The following is a 20,218-nucleotide window of genomic DNA, read 5'->3' as shown; positions in this document are numbered from 1 at the left end:
GCAACCAGGGCTGTGTTCATCATCTAGGGGTTATTTTCTCTAGTGAGAAGACGGACATATGATCATCTGGATATTGCAAGTTTTAGATTGTAACATGATGGACCATTTTGACTTTCAGCCTCCCAGATTTTCAGCAGGGTGGGCATTTGATGGCAAACTCGGGGAGCTTACAATGAACTGTGTGAAATGGTCTCATGAGGCAATGGCTGGCAACAGATCAATTTTTGTTGCTTGTACATCTTCCAACCCTTGAGTGTTGACTCTCTTTTGTTTTGTTTCAGCTTTGCTGGTCACCCACAGTATTACCCACCAGATGTGGAATAAGGACTCGTCTCCCATCTCTAATTGATCTCGAATTCTTAGGAACCACCATAGTTCCATTGCACTCGAAGTATCAAAAATATGTTTCAGCAAAAGTTAAATCTACTCTAACAGAGCTTTGCAAATGATTTCTGGCTTTAATCTGTTGGTAAAGGGGAAATAGGGAAATACAAGGAACCTTGTTGTTGACACTTTCAGAGCTACCTGTTTCCACTGCACACATGTTGGTTTAAAAAGCATTCCCTGTGCGGGAGTGGCAAATTTAGAAGTGTGGAAGCTTATAGGCACATCCATATGCACTGTCCAGAAATGCAGGCAAATCCTCATATACACCAGCATGCATAAACCCCAAAAGAGCTTCAGTATATAGTATAATATTTCATTAGGATCTGCTGACAGTCATATAACTCTATTGAATTTTAAACAGATTGAGCTTTAATCATCTTCAGACAACTGACAGGCAACCCGTAGATTTTATGCAGAAATGCATACAATTTTGCAAAAAAGCATTACCATTTAAACCTCTATCATGAAGTCATAACCTCATTAAAGAAAAGAAAGTATACAGCCTCTGCTACATTATTTTCCCCATTCTCTAATTTATTCTATGCTAATCTATTGCATCACAAACAAAAGAGAATTCTGAAACCCTTTCTACCACATCACTAACTTGTCAGACCATGAAAGCTCCATCAGTTATCCGATGACTTCATCTGATGAGGCCATTGCATCTGCTGTGGAAAAGGTGATGGATCTACATTCCCCTGTGTTCCCCCTCCAATACACTGTTGGTCATTCCCTCTGCCCAGGGACTCCTGAAAACTGTGGCACTATGAAGGGGCTGTCACCTAAAGATGTAGGTACTTTTGTCTGTACATCTGCAAAGTCCATTTAGTCAGAAAGAGAACAAACAATGCTATTTCTTTATCTAGCAATATATGCATTGGTACAACTGCTTGAAATAATAAGACAAGGAAGGGTAGAGTTGTATTTGTGGCAGCTTTCATCTGAGCATGGATTGCCACCATCAGAACTCGTATTCACACTGTAAAGATGGGAATGCAATAACCTTCTCCTTAGGGTATCCTGGGTAGTCCCATTTTGTGAACTTAAGGTTTGCTAATAGAGAAATTTCAGCATCTTGACTAAATGACTCAGGCATAGGAGCCCCGACCACTCTGGGCGGCTTTCAACATATATAAAAACATTAAACATAAAAAACTTCCCTACACAGGGCTGCTTCCAGATGTCTTCTAAAGTAGGTACAGTTAATAATCTCCTTGGCTCAGCGGTCGCATAACTCCATACCCTCCGCTAAAAATAGGGGATAAACCACAGAGCCTAGGACTTGCCGATCAGAAGGTCGGCGTTTCGAATCCCTGCAACGGGGTGAGCTCCCATTGCATGGTCCCTGCTCCTGCCAACCAATCAGTTTGAAAGCACGTCAAGTGCAAGTAGATAAATAGGTACCGCTCCGGCGGGAAGGTAAACAGCGTTTCCATATGCTGCTCTGGTTCACCAGAAGCGGCTTAGTCATGCTGGCCACACGACCCGGAAGTTGTATGCTGGCTCCCTCAGCCAATAAAGCAAGATGAGCGCCGCAACCCCAGAGTCTACACTACACACTACACTTGATCTTAGCCAAAAGGCCGAGAAGTCACGACTGGACCTAATGGTCAGGGGTCCCTTTACCTTAAGGAAAAGAGGGACATTCCAGTATCAAATCAGAAACTAGGATGGCTTCTGTTAATCTGGGACTGTCCCTGGAAAATAGAGACACTTGGAGAGTCTGTTACATCCTTTTCCCCCTCCTTTGGCATACTGAGCATTCTGCTTTGTTAAGTCAACAGACGCCTCCACATATTTCATTGGCTATTTTGTTTCTGAGTATATTTGTTTTATTTCAATACCTCTGCCTGAAGATCTGCTTAGCTTTGAGGGCTGCTTCTCCCACGTCTAACAGTTAACATGTCAAAGTTTATGACAGGTCTCAAAATAGTTTTATCAGAACACTATTAATAATAAAAAGATTAAATCTTTTTTTTCCCCGTCAGTCAACTATCATTTGCCCTGCAAAAGCAACGCTAAGTCACCAATCAAAGCCATTGGTGTTTCGGAAGACACTGTGGTGAAAATTAAGAAACTTCGGTATAGTTAACATGTGCCATTTGTAAGCACTGCAACTCTTTGTTGGAATCACATTAATCCAAAGTCTGGAGCAAGATAGGGAGTGTCCCTGCCCTTCTTTGTAGCTTCAACAGAACACTGGCTTAGTCACTTCCCTTTCATCATATCCAAGGAAGATGCTTCCTTAAAATGCATATTTCACAGGCATTACGTAACACACAAAGGGCAATATGCTAGCTAAAAGATCATAGAATCATAGAATCATAGAATCATAGAGTTGGAAGAGACCACAAGGGCAATCGAGTCCAACCCCCTGCCAAGCAGGAAACACCATCAGAGCACTCCTGACATATGGTTGTCAAGCCTCTGCTTAAAGACCTCCAAAGGAGGAGACTCCACCACACTCCTTGGCAGCAAATTCCACTGTCGAACAGCTCTTACTGTCAGGAAGTTCTTCCTAATGTTTAGGTGGAATCTTCTTTCTTGTAGTTTGGATCCATTGCTCCGTGTCCGCTTCTCTGGAGCAGCAGAAAACAACCTTTCTCCCTCCTCTATGTGACATCCTTTTATATATTTGAACATGGCTATCATATCACCCCTTAACCTCCTCTTCTCCAGGCTAAACATGCCCAGCTCCCTTAGCCGTTCCTCATAAGGCATCGTTTCCAGGCCTTTGACCATTTTGGTTGCCCTCCTCTGGACACGTTCCAGTTTGTCAGTGTCCTCCTTGAACTGTGGTGCCCAGAACTGGACACAGTACTCCAGGTGAGGTCTGACCAGAGCAGAATACAGTGGCACTATTACTTCCCTTGATCTAGATGCTCTACTCCTATTGATGCAGCCCAGAATTGCATTGGCTTTTTTAGCTGCCGCGTCACACTGTTGGCTCATGTCAAGTTTGTGGTCAACCAAGACTCCTAGATCCTTTTCACATGTACTGCTCTCAAGCCAGGTGTCACCCATCTTGTATTTGTTGATATTGCAGAGTCCTTTGCACAACGGAATGATGAACAGTACGTGCCACATGCTTAAAGTTGCTTTATTTTCAGTTCATTGTTGAGAAATTACAAACATGCATCTTGCCTCTGCGGGAGCAGAGAAGCAACCGTCCTCCTCCTCGGAATGAAAAACACCGAGAGAACAGTGAAAAACAGGAAACCAGTGTACGTCACATCCAGCTTCCCATTCCCGTGGGAAAACCCAACAGTACTCTGACTGTGGAATGTAAACATTGTCTTGTGACTAGCACTTTGCTGCACAGTGAAGAGAGCAGAAACCAACATCCTCCCCCTTTCCGTGAACATCACTGGGCAGCGTGTTCGTACAATATCAGTACAAACCCAACTTCTGTACATAGGTACAGTGTTGATCCCTTGATACAATCTTGGACAATACATCAGCAGGAATTTCATTACCTGGCATATAGGACACCGTTACGAGTCCCTTCTGAATATGTTCCCTAGCATGTTGCACCTTCAACTGCAAGTGCTTCGTGCTTTGCTTACAACCTTCCGAATTCAGCAAAGCCAAACATGCTTTGTTGTCCTGGTAAACCTGGATTGGACATTTGACAGGAATTTTCATGTCTTTGCACAATTGTAACAACCATTCACAATCCTTAAGTGAATAAGACAGTGCATTTAGTTCAGCTTCACAAGTACTTAAGCTAATTGTTGTTTGCTTCTTGCATGACCAATCAAATAGACCCTGATTGTACATGTAGCAAACTCCAGACGTACTTTTCCTGTCTGTAGTGTCACTTCCAAAACTTGCATCTGCAAAAATCTCAAGACCACCAGACTTCTGATTGTTAAATCTCAGTCTGTAATGCATAGTGCCTTTCAAATAGCGTGCTATGCGTTTCAGAGCTTTCCAATCCTTAACAGTAGGATTGTTGACTTGTCTGCTTAGCAAATTACAGCTAACAGCAATGTCAGGTCTTGAACATCTGGCAATGAAGTTTAGCTTGCCTAGCACACTTCTGTACAGTGTAGTGTCAGAAAACGCTTCTTCAGTGTCTTCTACCTGATAACCTGTTGTCATCGGTGTGTCTACAGGGTTAGCATCCATCAGGTTCAGTTTGCTTAACACATCAGCAATTTTCCGTGACTGGTGTACTAGAATGTTACCATCTTGATCTTTCTCTATTTCCAGAGATAGGTAGTTGTTTACCTCACCAAGATCTTTCATGTCAAAGTGCTCTTTCAGTTGAGCTAGGGCATTATTGTACATTGTGACATCTTTCCAAAAGAATAAAATATCATCAACATAAAACAAACAATACAGCTTCTTTTGCCCCTCCTCTTTGACAAATACACATGGATCAGCTTTCCCTTGTTGAAAACCTAGAGAAAACAAGGCTTCAGTGAGTTTTGTGTGCCAACACCGTGCACTTTGTTTGAGACCATAAAGGGACTTTTTTAGAGCACAAACAAATCCCTGTTTTACCTGTACGCCATCAGGTGGAAGCATATAAAGTGATTCACCTAGAGATCCGTACAAAAATGCTGTATTTACATCGTGGTGACTAATGTGTAGATTCTCCTCTGCAGCTAGCTTGAGCATAAGCCTAATGCTCTCATATCTCACCGTGGGTGAGTAGGTCTCGTGATAGTCTTCACCTGGTACCTGTGCAAAACCTCTGGCTACCAATCTGGCTTTGTGTCTGACTATCTTGCCATTTTGATCAGTCTTCGCTTTGAAGACCCATTTGCTTCCAAGCAGTTTCATTCCTGGAACTACTGGAACTAGCTCCCAAGTTTTGTTCCTTTCTAAGGAATCAAGCTCAGCCTTCATGGCGTTTAACCATGGCTCAGCTTCCTTAGAATCCAAATCCTGGATTTCTTGGAAACTTGAAGGTTCAAATACCTTCTTGGAGCTTTTAACAGCTGCTACTGCTGTCTTGGCAAATTCATCAGCAAATCTCTTTGGAGGTCTGCCTTTTGTGGCTCTTTGTGACCTGCGAATTAGCCTTTGGTCTTCAACACTCTCCTCTTCCTTCTTAGGAGAAAAATGACCTATTGTGAACAATGGTTCTTCCAATTCCTGATCAGAGCTTTCAGAGGGTCGCATAGAGGCTTTCGCACTCTTGAAATCCTCTGAATTATCCGATTCAGTTTCAGACTCAGAATCAGAACCTTCATCAGTGGGTGTGGGTTGTTGTTGCTTATCCTCAGTCTCATCACTGTCATCAGGATAACATTGGAAAATTCCCACGTTCTCCCCCCACTTGGCATTGTACTCAACACTTCTTGTGAGCTTAATTGTCTTAGAGTCAGTCATCATTATTCTGTAAGAACCTTTCTGATAACCTAGAAAGATACCATGCAATCCACGTTTGCCTAATTTGGAGCTTTGTGGTGAATGAATCCACATGTCAGAACCAAAAATTTTCATGTGTTTGATGTATGGTTTCTTGCCAAACATCTTTTCATAGGGGGTACAACCAATCGCTGAAGATAACCTGCGATTGTAACTGTAAACAAAACATGAGAGAGCTTCGGCCCAATAACTCTCTGGAAGATTGGCATCATGCAGCAAGGTTTTTAACCCTTGAAGCAATGTCTGATTTGCCCTTTCGCAAAGCCCATTCTGCCATGGCGAGCGAGGACTGGACAAATCGTGTTGAATTCCTTTCTCAATCAGAAAAGCTTCAAACTGCTGAGAAGTGAATTCTCCCCCGCGATCTGTGAAAAGAATTTTTATCTTCTTACCATGCACATTTTCCAACCAAGCACAGAATTCCTTGAACCTTGGAAAAGCCTCTGATTTCTGCTTGAGATTGTACACATAAATATACCTGGAAAACGCATCAATGAGAACCATGAAGAACCTATTGCCACCCAAAGAGGGCGACAGTGGTCCAACTAAATCAGCATGAACAATCTGGTATGGTTCTGTAGCTTGCCTACTAGACACCTTACCTTTCGCAGCCATTTTTACCTTGTTTGCTGCGCATGCCTTGCACTTCATGTGGTACCTGCAGGGTTTAATAGTCATACCTTCAACCAAGGCAGGCATCTTAGACACTGCCTCAAAATGCAAATGACCAAATTTCCTGTGAAAATCATGAATACATCCTGCATGCAAACTTTTGTTAGAACCTGCAATGCAACAAGTCTCATTCTGCACAACATCATCATAATACAAAACAAATAAACGATCAACACATTCAGCATGCAATACATAATCGTCTTTCTTTGTGATGGTGCATTTCTTGTTCTTGAAGGAAACGTCAATGTTCCGTTCATTCAGCTGCATCACACTCAGAAGATTGTGTGTGGCATCTGGAACATAAAGTACATCATGTATTTCTAAGTCCAAACTGTGAAGAACAACAGTTCCGTAGCCTTGACTGGGGATCGTGTGGTCATCCGCCTGGTGAATCGCACCTTCCTGCGGTGTAAAAGACACGAACAGTCTCTTATCGTTGCACATGTGGTGGGTAGCTGCTGAATCAACAACGAAGAAAGATCTAGACGTCTTCTGGACCTTTGCGACGTTTGGAGTGAAGCGTGAGACCATTGCCTTGTGCTGCGTTGTCCTGGACACCAGACCTTTGCCTTTGCTTTGGCCTTTTCCACGCGATGAGCTTCCGCTGCACTGCTCTGTCTTGGCCCTGGGATATTTGCATTCCCTCTTCATATGGCCTAGACGTCCACACGAGTAGCATTTCACTGCCTTCAAAGCTTTGGCGCCCTCTGGTGGTTCCACTGCACTCTGGGATGACGTCTGTGAAGACTCCCCCTTATCCATGCAGCTAGCACCCCGGCGATCTGCTTCATTCTGGATCACGGCAGTAACATAGGCTACAGTGAGCTGAGTAGTTGGTTGAACAGCAATCTGAGTGGCAACAGACTCCCAACTTGGACCCAAAGAATGTAGTATCATGAAGGAATACACAGCCTCTGGAAAGTTGAGTCCTCTCTGTTGCAACTCATGTCTCAGATTCTGCATCTCCATCAGGTGTTTACGCACATCTCCGCCTTCAGCAAGAGCCATACCATGCAGCTTGGCATAGTAGTACATTGAGGAACCAGCTTCTGTCCTCAAGTGAGCCTCTCTTAAAGAGTTCCAAATTTCTTTGGCTGTGGTCTTTCCACGCAACAGACAGAGCTCTTCTGGGGATACTATCAATGTAAGCGTTCCCCTTGCTTTGGAATCCTTAGCATTCCATTCAGCTGTAATTGGAGCTGGGGGGTTGTCTGTAATAACATTAAACAGACCTTCTTTCCGCAGAATTGCCTCTGCATACTGCACCCACTCCGTGTAATTTTTCTTATTGAGCTTAGGAATCCCAAAAGCGTCAGCCAGCTTTGCATTATCCATCATTGCTGCTTTAATGAAGCTGCGTCACATTTACAGCTTCCAAAAGCACTTGTGAGAAGTACTTTCGCTTTCACAGCCATCCAAGCCTGTTAGCTTGTGCCTCATAGCCTTTGCCAGTATCGCGGCAAAACGGCTTTAAAAGTACAAAGTCCAGCCATAAAGCCATAAACTAGAAACTGGCAGGCTGCCAGGCTGGCAGGCTGCTCCGGGCAGCATGAGCACATACCTTCATCAATCAAACTTGACGCGCAGAGCAGATAACGCGATCCGTTCCTCTGTACCTCTGCCGGCATTCCTCAGTTTGAATTACATCTTTCTGGGCCCGATAACCAAAATGTTGATATTGCAGAGTCCTTTGCACAACGGAATAATGAACAGTACGTGCCACATGCTTAAAGTTGCTTTATTTTCAGTTCATTGTTGAGAAATTACAAACATGCATCTTGCCTCTGCGGGAGCAGAGAAGCAACCGTCCTCCTCCTCGGAATGAAAAACACCGAGAGAACAGTGAAAAACAGGAAACCAGTGTACGTCACATCCAGCTTCCCATTCCCGTGGGAAAACCCAACAGTACTCTGACTGTGGAATGTAAACATTGTCTTGTGACTAGCACTTTGCTGCACAGTGAAGAGAGCAGAAACCAACAGTATTTGTGTCTCTCATTTTTTTTGCCCAAGTGCAATACTTTACATTTCTCCCTGTTAAAATTCATCTTGTTTGTTTTTGCCCAGTTCTCTAATCTGTCAAGGTTGTTTTGAAGTGTGATCCTGTCCTCTGGGGTGTTAGCCACCCCTCCCAGTTTGGTGTCATCTGCAAATTTGATCAGGATGCCCTTGAGTCCATCATCCAAGTCATTGATAAAGATGTTGAATAAGACCGGGCCCAAGACAGAACCCTGTGGCACCCCACTAGTCACTCTTCTCCAGGATGAAGAGGAACCATTGATGAGCACCCTTTGGGTTCGGTCAGTCAGCCAGTTACAAATCCACTGAGTGGTAGCATAGTCAAGACCGCATTTTACCAGCTTCTTTACAAGAATATCATGGGGCACCTTGTCAAATGCCTTGCTGAAATCAAGGTAGGCTACATCCACTGCGTTCCCTTCATCTACCAGGCTTGTAATTCTGTCAAAAAATGAGATCAGGTTAGTCTGACATGACTTATTTTTCAGAAATCCATGCTGACTATTGGTGATCACAGCATTCCTTTCTAGGTGCTCACAGACTGTTTGCTTAATGATCTGCTCCAGAATCTTTATAATAAATTAAAATATAAATTAGCAATAATATATGTAAATTTTGTTTTAAACATAATATTTTTATTCCTTGGCTTTATTTATTTTTTTGGCTATCAAAATACAAGAGTTTTTTAAGGGTGCCTGAACACTGTGTGGGACAAATGCTTAAGTCTGCTCACCCCTCTGCTTTCCTTTATTGGAAGGCAAAGAAGAACAAGAACAAGAAGAACAGGAAGAAGATAGCTATTATCTATCCTGTGAAAGCAATGCTGAGAAGTCAGCAAGGAAAGCTGTTGGTGTACCAAAGGACATTCTGCTGAAAGTTACCGATATAAATTTGGGCATAGGTTAAGAAGTTTCCCCGCCCTTCTCTCTCTTTTCTTCAGGGCATTTGCATAGACACTCCCCTCCTATCGTGCCAACAGAAGACATTTCATTGGAATCAGAAACTTCATTCTTCTCACTCGATTTTTTCCTACAAGAGAGTTGATCAGTTTCATCCTGGAGCCAATAACTGAACAAGCATAGAAGCAGAAAATGGCACTTAGCAAAGACCGTGGCATTACAATGAATGATGGGAACAAAATCCCCATATTGGGGTTTGGAACCTATTCCCCGGATGCTGTAAGTAACACATTTAACTCTCAGATTGTTGTAACTTGTTTTTGAAGAGCAAAATGCCTGCCAGCTGCTGGGTGCCTCATACATTGCAAAGCATCGCATGCAATACCTGACCTGATCTGAGAAGCCAATTATGCATGAGAACTTCTTGGGTCACAGCAGCCAAGAATGGTTTGTAGCTGAGAAACAGTTTCCAGTGTGAATTGCTGCAGGGTTCAAAGTCCCCAATGCAAAATTTCTAGTGATATTTTCTAGTGATATTTTTTAAAAATCTATCCATAGAACCATAAGTGCCCACTATTAGTTTTGTTGGGAGTAACAATATTATCCAAAATTACCAGGCATTAGCTAACTATTCTGGACACTAACAATACATATAGAAAATCGTCTTCATTTGGTCCATTCCGTATCACCAGCAACGCAAATTGAGGGAATCAATGTGCGTTCTTGTTTTGTAATCAAATTAATTTCTAGGAACATCATGAATTTACCAAATAAAAGCAACCACTCAGTTTTTCAAAGGAATTTTCCTTTTCCAATTTTTCCAGTTCATATGTCTGCTCTATTCACATACTAAGTGAGGGTAGAATCTCTTTTCTACAAAGAGATACATGCTGATGAAGAGACAGGTATGCAAGTCTCTTGGCAATGGCCCCTTAAGTATGGAATGTTAAGTAAATAAATGAAGCAGCTCTGTGCCAGAGGGCAAATGGGTGGGTAGTTAGAAAGACAAAAACTAGGGTGTGTGAGAGAGAGAGATCCAGGAGTTGGAAGCAGAAGGCAGGCTGGGCAGCTGAGAGATGGGGCCAAGCCTGATTTCTGCTGGACTCCAAGGCTATGGCTGTGGGAGAAGCAAGTCAATGATGTGAATCCCTCCATCCTTCTTGTTGGCATCTGTCTGTCTCTAGAGACAATGGAGTGTGCCTCCGGGGGAAAGTAAAAATTGCTGTGTTAGCAGCACCAAAGTGACTTCCCTGGGGTGCAAGCCTGGGCAGTGGGTATAGAGGTCCTGGGCTGCCCAGATGAAAAGGCTCCCCTCTCATCCTCGCTGATGTGATCCAGTGGGAAGCAGAGCAAGACATTTGGCGCCACCTTGGCCAGAAGGAGGCATGCAATGCACCACTCAACTATCTTAGGTCCTGCACCCTGGAGAGGACCCAGGCACCATCAGGGCTGGATCTCCACGCATCAAATAAGTGTTTCAGTTTAAAACATTGTAAATTTAAACAGGGAAAACAGGTAGTTAAAAACAGGACTCCACATCACCATCTGGTGGCAAAATACTATGTCGCACATACAACACACATATATATATGTTACTTACAGGTACCCTTTGATATAAATTTCTCCACTGAAGCAAAGATCTTGACTAACCTTTTCACCTTTTCAACTGGCAGGTTCAAAAAAGCAAGTGTGAGGAGGCTACAAAGATAGCAATAGAAGTCGGCTTCCGTCATATTGATGGCGCATATGTATACCAGACAGAGGAGCACGTTGGGCGGGCCGTTTGTGCGAAGATTTCAGATGGAACAGTAAAAAGGGAAGACATTTTCTACACTGGAAAAGTGAGTGAGTTTGGTAATTTTTTTAACCAAAAAATGGGCAAAATATAGTGCCTGCATCATGATTCAATTGCATATTTCACAGACATTATTTAACAAAATCGGAGCAAAATGCCCCTCCCTATATAAACCTACCCGGATTCTGTGTTCATCCTCTGAGGCTCTTCTTCGTATGCCTCCTCCATGTGAGGCTCAGAGGGCGGCAACACGAGAACAGGGCCTTTTCTGCATGGCTCCCCGTTTGGGGAATGCTCTCTGCAGGGAGGTTCATTATACACCTCTAGGCACCAGGTAAAAATGTTCCCCTTTAACGAGGCCTTGGACTGATTAATATTCTACACCCTTTTTAAACCTGTTTGTGGGAGGAGGGATTCTGTTTTGACTATTTATTTGTGCTTTTATCTTGTGAACCACCCTGAGAACTTTTGATGAAGGGCAATATAGAAATTTAATAAATAAATGGTAAAAATATTGTTTATTAGCAATAATGATTTTTTTAATTACTTTACCTCACCACAGCAATTCAAAATACTCTTCAGAACAATATTTGAGTGTCTCCTTAACACTGTGCACACCTGAATAATCATCTGCCACAGCTAAACTGTCCCAAGACCCAAAAACTCTATGGCTCTGTGAAAATATAAATCTCTTTATATTTTTGACAGCTTTGAAGTACCTTCCATCGCCCAGAGCTGGTTCGGAAATGCTTAGAAGAATCACTGAAGAAACTCCAGTTTGACTACGTGGATCTGTTCATAATTCACAATCCATTTTCTATGAAGGTAAATAATTATTGGAGGTTATGGAGGAGAAACCATTCCAGTTAAAGAAAACATATGCATATAGTGATTACATTAACCGCATGGGCATCATAAGAAAGAAATCATGTGCAGAGCAGGACTTTGCAAGTGTGGGATAAAAGGGTAAGGAAAGCTTAGCAGCTTTCCTTGCTGTTGTAACTACTTGCATTGCAAAGAAAGAGGAAACTTGTAATAGCCAAAACATAATGCATTATAAGGTATTAGGTCTGTTTGTGGGTGACTTGGGACCATGAAGGAAAATGGAGGAAAACAGTTAAAAAGCTATTGTGCATGATTAAAAGGGCTCTACATCAAGGGGAAAATATGAAATAGGTGGACCAGGAAGTCTGTAAACTGCAATCTCCTAACCAATAGGAGAATGTAGGAGCACAGGTGTAGGAAGGTCAGGTGGTACCCGGTGCAGAAAAATTCTTGTCACCCCTCCCACACACACATTGATATTTTTTAAATATTTTTTTGCCAGCAAAAATAATTTGCCTTTATTTCATATTTCCTTACAAAGGAATGTGGATTCTGGGCCTCTGATAACAAATAGGCGACTGTGGACAGATACTTAAATCTACAGGATGGATTGTGTTTTGGCTTGTGTTATTTTATTTATATTTACAGTGGTACCTCGGGTTAAGTACTTAATTCGTTCCGGAGGTCCGTTCTTAACCTGAAACTGTTCTTAACCTGAAGCACCACTTTAGCTAATGGGGCCTGCTGCTGCCACCGCGCCGCCGGAGCACAATTTCTGTTCTTATCCTGAAGCAAAGTTCTTAATCTGAAGCACTATTTCTGGGTTAGCGGAGTGTGTAACCTGAAGCGTATGTAACCTGAAGTGTATGTAACCTGAGGTGCCACTGTATTGTTTATTTATTTAATAACATTTATTTTTAAAAACCTGCAAAGTGGTTTACCGAAACAAAAAATAACAAAATGCCACAGCAGTAAAATCAAGAAAAATTAACAATCCTACTTTAGAACATACAAAAGCTAAAATATTAAGATTAAAAATACTTCAACTTCCTAACCATCTAGGTATGCTTGCCTAAATAAGAATTCTTTTAGCAGGTGCCAGAAAAGACTCTAGCAAAGGCACGTGCTTTATTGCAATAGGCGGGGAGTTCCAAAGTGCAGGTGCTGCCACACTAAACAACACAGTACAGATATTATGTGGAACCTGTAGTGGTGCTTGAAACTACTGAAGGGGAGGTTTTATTTATTGTGATTTCACCATGCTCTGTATTATCTGAAGAGGAAAACACTGAATTGAAATTTCAGCCTTTACGACATAAGAAAATGGCCAAGTAAACAGCTATTTTTGTGGAGGAGGGTCAAGATATTAACTGAAATTTAATATATAGCTATATAATCCCTAGTGTAGTTAGATAAGACCTTTGGAGCAGGCATTTTCAAAAATAAGTTTTTATGAACCATCCTAGTAGGGCAGTAATTGTTCCTTGATAATTTGTCACACACACCCTCCATGATGTCACCCGGGGCTGCCCGTCCCCCCTTCCTACGCCACTGTGTAGGAGGGAAATTTGGATGGGCTATAGGGTATATGGTACCCTATAGTACCTTCGGTGTAAACAGGACAGAGCCCTCCCTCTTTACAGCACAGGCTGGGGCGTTACCCGTGCAGCGCTGTCTTGAGAATAAACAGCTTTTGGTTTTGCCTGATCTCAGTTTCCAACCTCTTCTTCTCACAGAGCAATTGACTCCCTGAGGTGAGGATTTCTGGGGCAAATTTGTCTAACAACGAGGGAGTGAGGGAAGGAGAAAAAGGGGATGGAGAGATGAGGACCTGTGCAGGGAGAGAAGACAGTTTGTTCTATGGGGCACAGAAAGAATTAAAGCATGTTTGGGTAACCTGTGGCCTTCCAGATGTTGCTCAATTGCAACTCCAATCATCCCTGATCATTGTCCTTGCTGGCCACCAAAGCCTGGAGATCCACTGATTCCCCACCTCTGGATTAAAAGAGACAATACTGAGTTAATATTGCAATGTAAATATTTTTTCCTGGCTAAAGTAACGCTTTATCCCTCTTGAATAAACAAGAATGTGAAATGTGGTGCTTGTGATTTGAGTTTCCCACAGATCCTTGCATTGTAGTACCGGCCCTTGCAAGTTTATCTCCCTTTTTTCTATCACTGTCGATTAGTATTAGATAATATTACAGAGATAAGAGAACTTCTAGTTCTGAAATGCACTTATTCCCTCCGCCTCCTTCTTTTCCAGCCCGGACCAGATTTATTTCCCTTGGGAGAAGACAAAAAACCAATTTTTGACAACGTAGATCTTCGTCAGACATGGGAGGTAGGTGCCTGGGATTAGCAAATCCATCCCTTGAGTCATTCAGATACAGAGCACAGTAGCCTTTCACCAGAGGAGGCATGTCCAGAACAATGACTCACACAATGGCTCCTATGAGAGCTGGTGAACTATAAGACTCCAGTCTGACTCTGGAAAAAGGTGTGGCCTCAGCTATTCAACAAACACCACTCAACAAACATGTTCTGTTTTCTTTGCCAGGCAATGGAGGCGTGCAAAGATGCCGGCTTGGTGAGGTCCATCGGAGTGTCCAACTTCACCCGTAAGCAGCTGGAAATGATCCTGAACAAGCCAGGATTGAAATACAAGCCAGTGATAAACCAGGTCAAGTGTAATCGCCTTTTGTAGGGTTTGTTCCAAACACTGTTGAAAGTTTCTTTATTTAAGCTCTTTTCGTGAGAGGACCTTTGTTTTGATGAACACAGCCATTCCCTTAAATAACTTGCTTAAGGCTTTAATGTTGCAGATCCAGTCACAAGAAGATATGGTTATGAGTTGGGGGGGGACTCCCCTACATTCCTGGAACCAGTAATGGCTTCTAATTTAATCAAGACCTCTGAATCATCAGAAAAAAGAAAGTATGGAGAAGTCCATAATGTTTGAAACAAGCATCTCAGATAGAAGAAGGCCTGCAAGCCTTCAGAGCCCACACAGCCTCTTGTGGGGACTCTGGAAGTTCTCAATTGGGGAGCGAAGGGCTTTTGAGTTAGGCATCTGGGGAAAGCTGTTGCACCCAAGCAGCCCAGATTCACTTGGGCACTGGTGTATATCATGTAACCAAATGAGACCAGAGCACGCTAGTCCAAGGCATGCAATCTGGTAGCTAAGCAGGAGTGATGGACTGACAATGAGATGTGTGCAGACATGATCTCCCAGTACCACAGAGACACATTGGTACAAATAAAAAGGTAAAGGGACCCCTGACCATTAGGTCCAGTAGTGGCCGACTCTGGGATTGCGGCGCTCATCTCGCTTTATTGGCCGAGGGAGCTTCTGGGTCATGTGGCCAGCATGACTAAGCCGCTTCTGGCAAACCAGAGCAGCGCACAGAAACGCCGTTTACCTTCCCGCCAGAGCGGTACCTATTTATCTACTTGCACTTTGACGTGCTTTCAAACTGCTAGGTTGGCAGGAGCAGGGACTGAGCAATGGGAGCTCACCCCATCACGGGGATTCAAACCGCCGACCTTCTGATCGGCAAACCCGCAGCGCCACCCGCATCCCTAGTGGTACAGATAGTCCCACTTAAATCAGAGCTTCTTTGTACTGTCTGCCCAGTCTTGATGCACTATCCAATTTACAGAAAGCAGTAGAGAGGGTAAGGGGGGGGAATACAGTCCCCCCAGACAATTAGTTCTCATGTCCTCCCCCGTACTTTCCGCCATTGCTGAGTCATATTGGTGACTTCAATAAAAGACACTTTTCACATACAAAATGCATTTACACAGGGAGGAGTATTTAAAACTATATAATTACTTTTTTTGAGCTGCTTCGCAAGACGAATTTCCCTATGGGCTTGCTTCGCAAGTCGAAAACGTCTTGCAAGTTTGTTTCCTTTTTCTTAACACCGTTAATACAGTTGCGACTTGACTTCGAGGAGCAACTCATAGAACGTGGTGTGGTAGCCTTTTTTGAGGTTTTTGAAGACTTTGGTGATTTTTGAAGCTTTTCCAAAACTTATTTTGCAGCCATTTGGTAAGTTAAACTTTTAAAACTTTTTTGGGGGGGGTTGGATTTTGGGTTGGGGTGTTTGGAATTCAAGGACTTGGTGTTGGGGAGGGGTTTGCAAGAATCTGGAAGCTTGTGTGGTTTTTTTCTGAATTTTTATGATTTTTTGTGACCATTGGGCCACTCTGCTGTTTTTTTAAAAAAAAAAATCTGGGTTTGAATTTCTGTGTGGTGGGTGGCTGGGGGAACAGTTGAGGAGGGGTTTGCAAGAATCTGGGAGCTTGTGTGGCTTTTCTCTGCATTTTTATGATTTTCTGTGACCATAGGCCACTCTGCTGTTTTTTTTAAAAAAAAAATTCTGGGTTTGAATTTCTGTGTGGTGGGTGGGGGAACAGTTGAGGAGGGGTTTGCAAGAATCTGGGAGCTTGTGTGGGGTTTTTTAAAAAAAAATTATGATTTTTTGTGACCATTGGGCCATGTTGTTTTTTTAAAAAAAAATTCTGGGTTTGAATTTCTGTGTGGTGGGTGGCTGGGGGAACAGTTGAGGAGGGGTTTGCAAGAATCTGGGAGCTTGTGTGGTTTTTTTCTGAATTTTTATGATTTTCTGTGACCATTGGGCCACTCGTGTTTTTTTTAAAAAAATATTCTGGGTTTGAATTTCTGTGTGGTGGGAGACCAGGCTGTTTTGGAAGAGGATGCCCAAAAGGACTTTCATCACACAGGAGGAGGCCAAGTTGCCTGGCCACAAGCCCATGAAGGACCGTCTGACCCTGCTCTTCTGTGCCAAGGCAAGCAGCGACCTGAAGATCAAGCCCCTGCTGGTGTACCACTCGGAGAACCCACGGGCCTTCAAGAAACACAAGGTCGACAAGGAGCAGCATCATGTTCCTGCCGCCTAACACCACGCCACTGCTCCAACTGATGGATCAGCAGGTCATCGCCAATTTCAAAAAACTCTACACCAAGGAGCTTTTCAGGCGATGCTTCGAGGTGACTGATTGCACCACCATCACCCTGCGGGAATTCTGGAAGGACCACTTCGACATCGTCACCTGCTTGAAGATGATCACCATGGCCTGGAAAGGGATCAGCCAGAGAAATTTGAATTGCGCTTGGCGCAGCCTGTGGCCGGACTGTGTGGCACCAAGTGACTCTGATGCACCAGAGTCAACAGTGGTGCAGGACATTGTTGCCTTGGGGAGGACCATGGGCCTGGAGGTCACAGAGGAGGACATCAGCGAGCTGGTGGAGGAGCACAACCACGAGCTGACCACCCAGGAGCTGGTCGAACTGCAGGCAGAGGCTGCGCAGGAGCAGGCCTCGCTGGAAGAGGAGGAAGCAACTGAGGAACGGCTGTCCTCCAAAGAACTGAGGGACATTTGCCTGAAGTGGAAGGATGTGCAGGCTTTTGCACAGCGGCACCACCCTGACAAGCACGTGGCACATGACCTTGCGAACACTTTTGATACGAGGGTCATGTCGCCTTTCAGGGAGGTGCTGAAAAGGCAGATGAAGCAGCAGACCATGGACAAGTTCTTCAGCAAGAAGCAAAGAGTGGAAGAGGAACCTTCTTCGAGTTGTCCCCCAGAGTCTTAGAAAATGTACTGTACACTTTGTTGATTTTAAAATGTTTTTCTGTCATGTTTAGAAACTTAATTTATTGTTTCTTCAATTTTTGAAATGCTCTTTACAGTATGTGTGACTTTAAAGAACACTTAATAAACTCTTGTTGTACCAAATTTGCTTTGTTTGGACTTTTTTTGACCATAGGAACGCATTAATTGAATTTCAATGCATTCCTATGGGATTTCATGCTTCGCAAGATGAAAAATTCGCTAGACGAAGAAACTCGCGGAATGATTTAATTTCGTCTTGCGAGGCACCACTGTAATAGCATGCTTCTGCTTTTCTGTCTTTCCTTTATTCCACGGTATTCTTTGTTTCATCTGAATTCTCACTTTGGGGCTGTGTTGGGGGATTCTGAATCTGCAGGTTGAATGCCATCCTTATCGGAACCAAAGCAAGATGCTGGCCTTCTGCAAGTCAAACAATATCATCATGGAAGGATATTGTGTCCTGGGATCCCAAAGGGACCCAAAATGGTAAGAGATGAAGCAAAAACGTTTGGGGACCACCTCAGGGACCACCCACGCCCATTATTCCCCAGCATCTACACCAGCTCTTTAGGTTGCATTCTGGGCCCCACAATTAATAAAGATCCTCATGGTGGATACCAGCACCAGGGACTTTTCTGTAGTGGCCCCACAATTGGGGAACTCATTCCACAGAGAGATTTACAAAGTTCTTCCCCTCCCATTTTAGACATTCTCAGAAACCTTCCCATTGCTAAAGTGTGTGTGTTTTTTTTAATAACTGCTTGACTTCTCCCAAACATATGTTTTTTAATGTTGCAGGCAGGGGGCTATTTAATAATTTCTGCTTCTGAAATTTTGTGCTGTTTTTCAATCATATTTACATTATCTTTAATGTTGCTTTAAGCAGTAGAATGGCAGAGATGAAAGAACCCTGCATCCAGGCTTGCATTTACAGTAAATAATTATAGCATTTCTCTTTTTACATAGCTTATTTCATGTGTCTCAGAATTTTGAATTGCGTGGTGAGTTCCCGCCCTCCCCCAGTGGAAATAAAGACACATGACACAATTAATTAAGGTTAATGGGCTAAATAAGGCCACAACTTTATTGGTTACAGGTGATGAGCGGTATTGGCTTAGGCATTGGTCCTAACCAACTATCCGGCTTCAGCCCGTTTGCTTGAAGTCCGGGAAGGGTTAACCACCAGTAGGGGGAGTCCTGCTGATGCACACCAACTAGGATCCCCCCCACCAGGGTCACCGATCGGGGGCGTGTCTTAGGCCCACACCTCCATAGGCTTTGGACAGGGCCACGCCCCCCGGAATCCTTTATCAGACTACCCTTCAATATGGCACTTCCATCTACATAACAATACCAATACCAATGCCTAACCGCCAATACCAAGGAAGGTGTGACGATTTGCTGAGGTAGGCGAAAAACCAAGTGGCTGGGGCCAATTTGCCAAGTGGAAACACTTCCTACCAGGCCCCTCAATGGCGACCAACCGAGGTCCATACCAAGGTCAAAGACGGGAGGGTGGGAAACCGGAGCAGATGGAGGCGGCAAAAGAGGGAGATCCCTGGCCGCCCCTGTGTTAAATTGGGCAGGCCACACAGCCCGAGCCAGCCGATTGGCTGTCCAGGGGATGATGCAGCCGGGGATTCCCTCAATCGCGTGGAGGCTGAGAGCCAGCCACGGCGCGCGTGGTGGGGGCGTGCAGCCCGCAATCGCACCTCCTCTGAAGGCGGAAGTGGCTTTGTGGTGATTTTATCTATATTGGAAACTTCTTAAATGCTTATTTTTAACAAGTGGGACCAGCAAGAAATATTGAGTTCTCCTTCAAGACAATGAGCTGTGCATTCCTCCAGGATCCTCCATTTCATATGAACATCAACTCTCCAACAGGCACACAGGATTCTTTGGGCCTTTCTTTCCCTCCTTAGGTGTCGTCCCCCCCCCCCAATACTGATTGTACTTAAGCAAATAAAAAACCTATCTTTTGTTCACGGATGCTACCATTTTGGCTACAGAATGATCCACGTGCAATGTATGAGTTTGCGATTTATTGGTGGAGGGGGTAGAGAACAATACCAAAAACTTATATTAATTCAAATCGACTAACCAAGCTTTAAATACAAAATATTTAGTGCATATTGCATGGACTAGGCCAATACTGTATTAATTAATACTGCTGTCAAGCCAAGTGTCCCCCATCCTATAGTGGTGCGTGTATATTTGTGCATCTTGACACCAGAAACACACCTTCTCTGCATGTTGCTCTCCAACAGGTTAAATCCAGAGGCTCCTCCTCTGCTTGAAGACCCTTTGTTGGTTGCGATCGCCAAAAAGTACAACAAAAGCCCAGCTCTCATGGCTATTCACTACCAACTGCAGCGTGGCCTGATGGTCCTGGTGAAGACCTACACCAGAAAGCTAATTGAGGAAAATGCCCAGGTAAATCAGTATATAGAAATTCATTAAAAATACAATACTGAAAAAGCCGGACATTTGGACAATGTTATCTCATGGGTCACATGACTCGTGTGGGAGGGAAGATGCACATCTTGATTTGGGGACTCAGGATGTTGGAGGAGTTTCCAGCAGTGGGTATTCAGAAG

General features: G+C 43.6%; 1 protein-coding gene and 1 pseudogene across 2 annotated transcripts in view; both read left to right on the top strand.

Annotated features, from left to right (window-relative positions):
• The window catches only part of LOC309541400 (aldo-keto reductase family 1 member C3-like), a 29,818-nt gene extending 28,934 nt beyond the window's left edge, over positions 1-884 (top strand). Inside the window, exon 10 of the mRNA XM_082239237.1 lies at positions 282-884. Coding sequence (XP_082095363.1) covers positions 282-324 — 43 coding nt within the window. The 3' untranslated portion in view covers positions 325-884. The remainder of the gene's footprint in view (positions 1-281) is intronic.
• An 8,338-nt stretch (positions 885-9,222) lies between these two features.
• LOC309541407 (aldo-keto reductase family 1 member C3-like) overlaps positions 9,223-20,218 on the top strand; it is a 15,263-nt pseudogene continuing 4,267 nt past the window's right edge. Inside the window, exons 1-7 of the transcript XR_014224562.1 lie at positions 9,223-9,637; positions 11,047-11,199; positions 11,862-11,978; positions 14,245-14,322; positions 14,539-14,661; positions 17,998-18,107; positions 19,889-20,054. The product of XR_014224562.1 is annotated as an aldo-keto reductase family 1 member C3-like (transcript). The remainder of the gene's footprint in view (positions 9,638-11,046; positions 11,200-11,861; positions 11,979-14,244; positions 14,323-14,538; positions 14,662-17,997; positions 18,108-19,888; positions 20,055-20,218) is intronic.

The sequence above is a fragment of the Podarcis vaucheri genome (assembly GCF_965113315.1).
Source record: "Podarcis vaucheri genome assembly, chromosome: 10".
Taxonomy (NCBI): domain Eukaryota; kingdom Metazoa; phylum Chordata; class Lepidosauria; order Squamata; family Lacertidae; genus Podarcis; species Podarcis vaucheri.
Note: the sequence above shows the minus strand (reverse complement) of the source record. Positions and strands in the feature narration are given on the sequence as shown.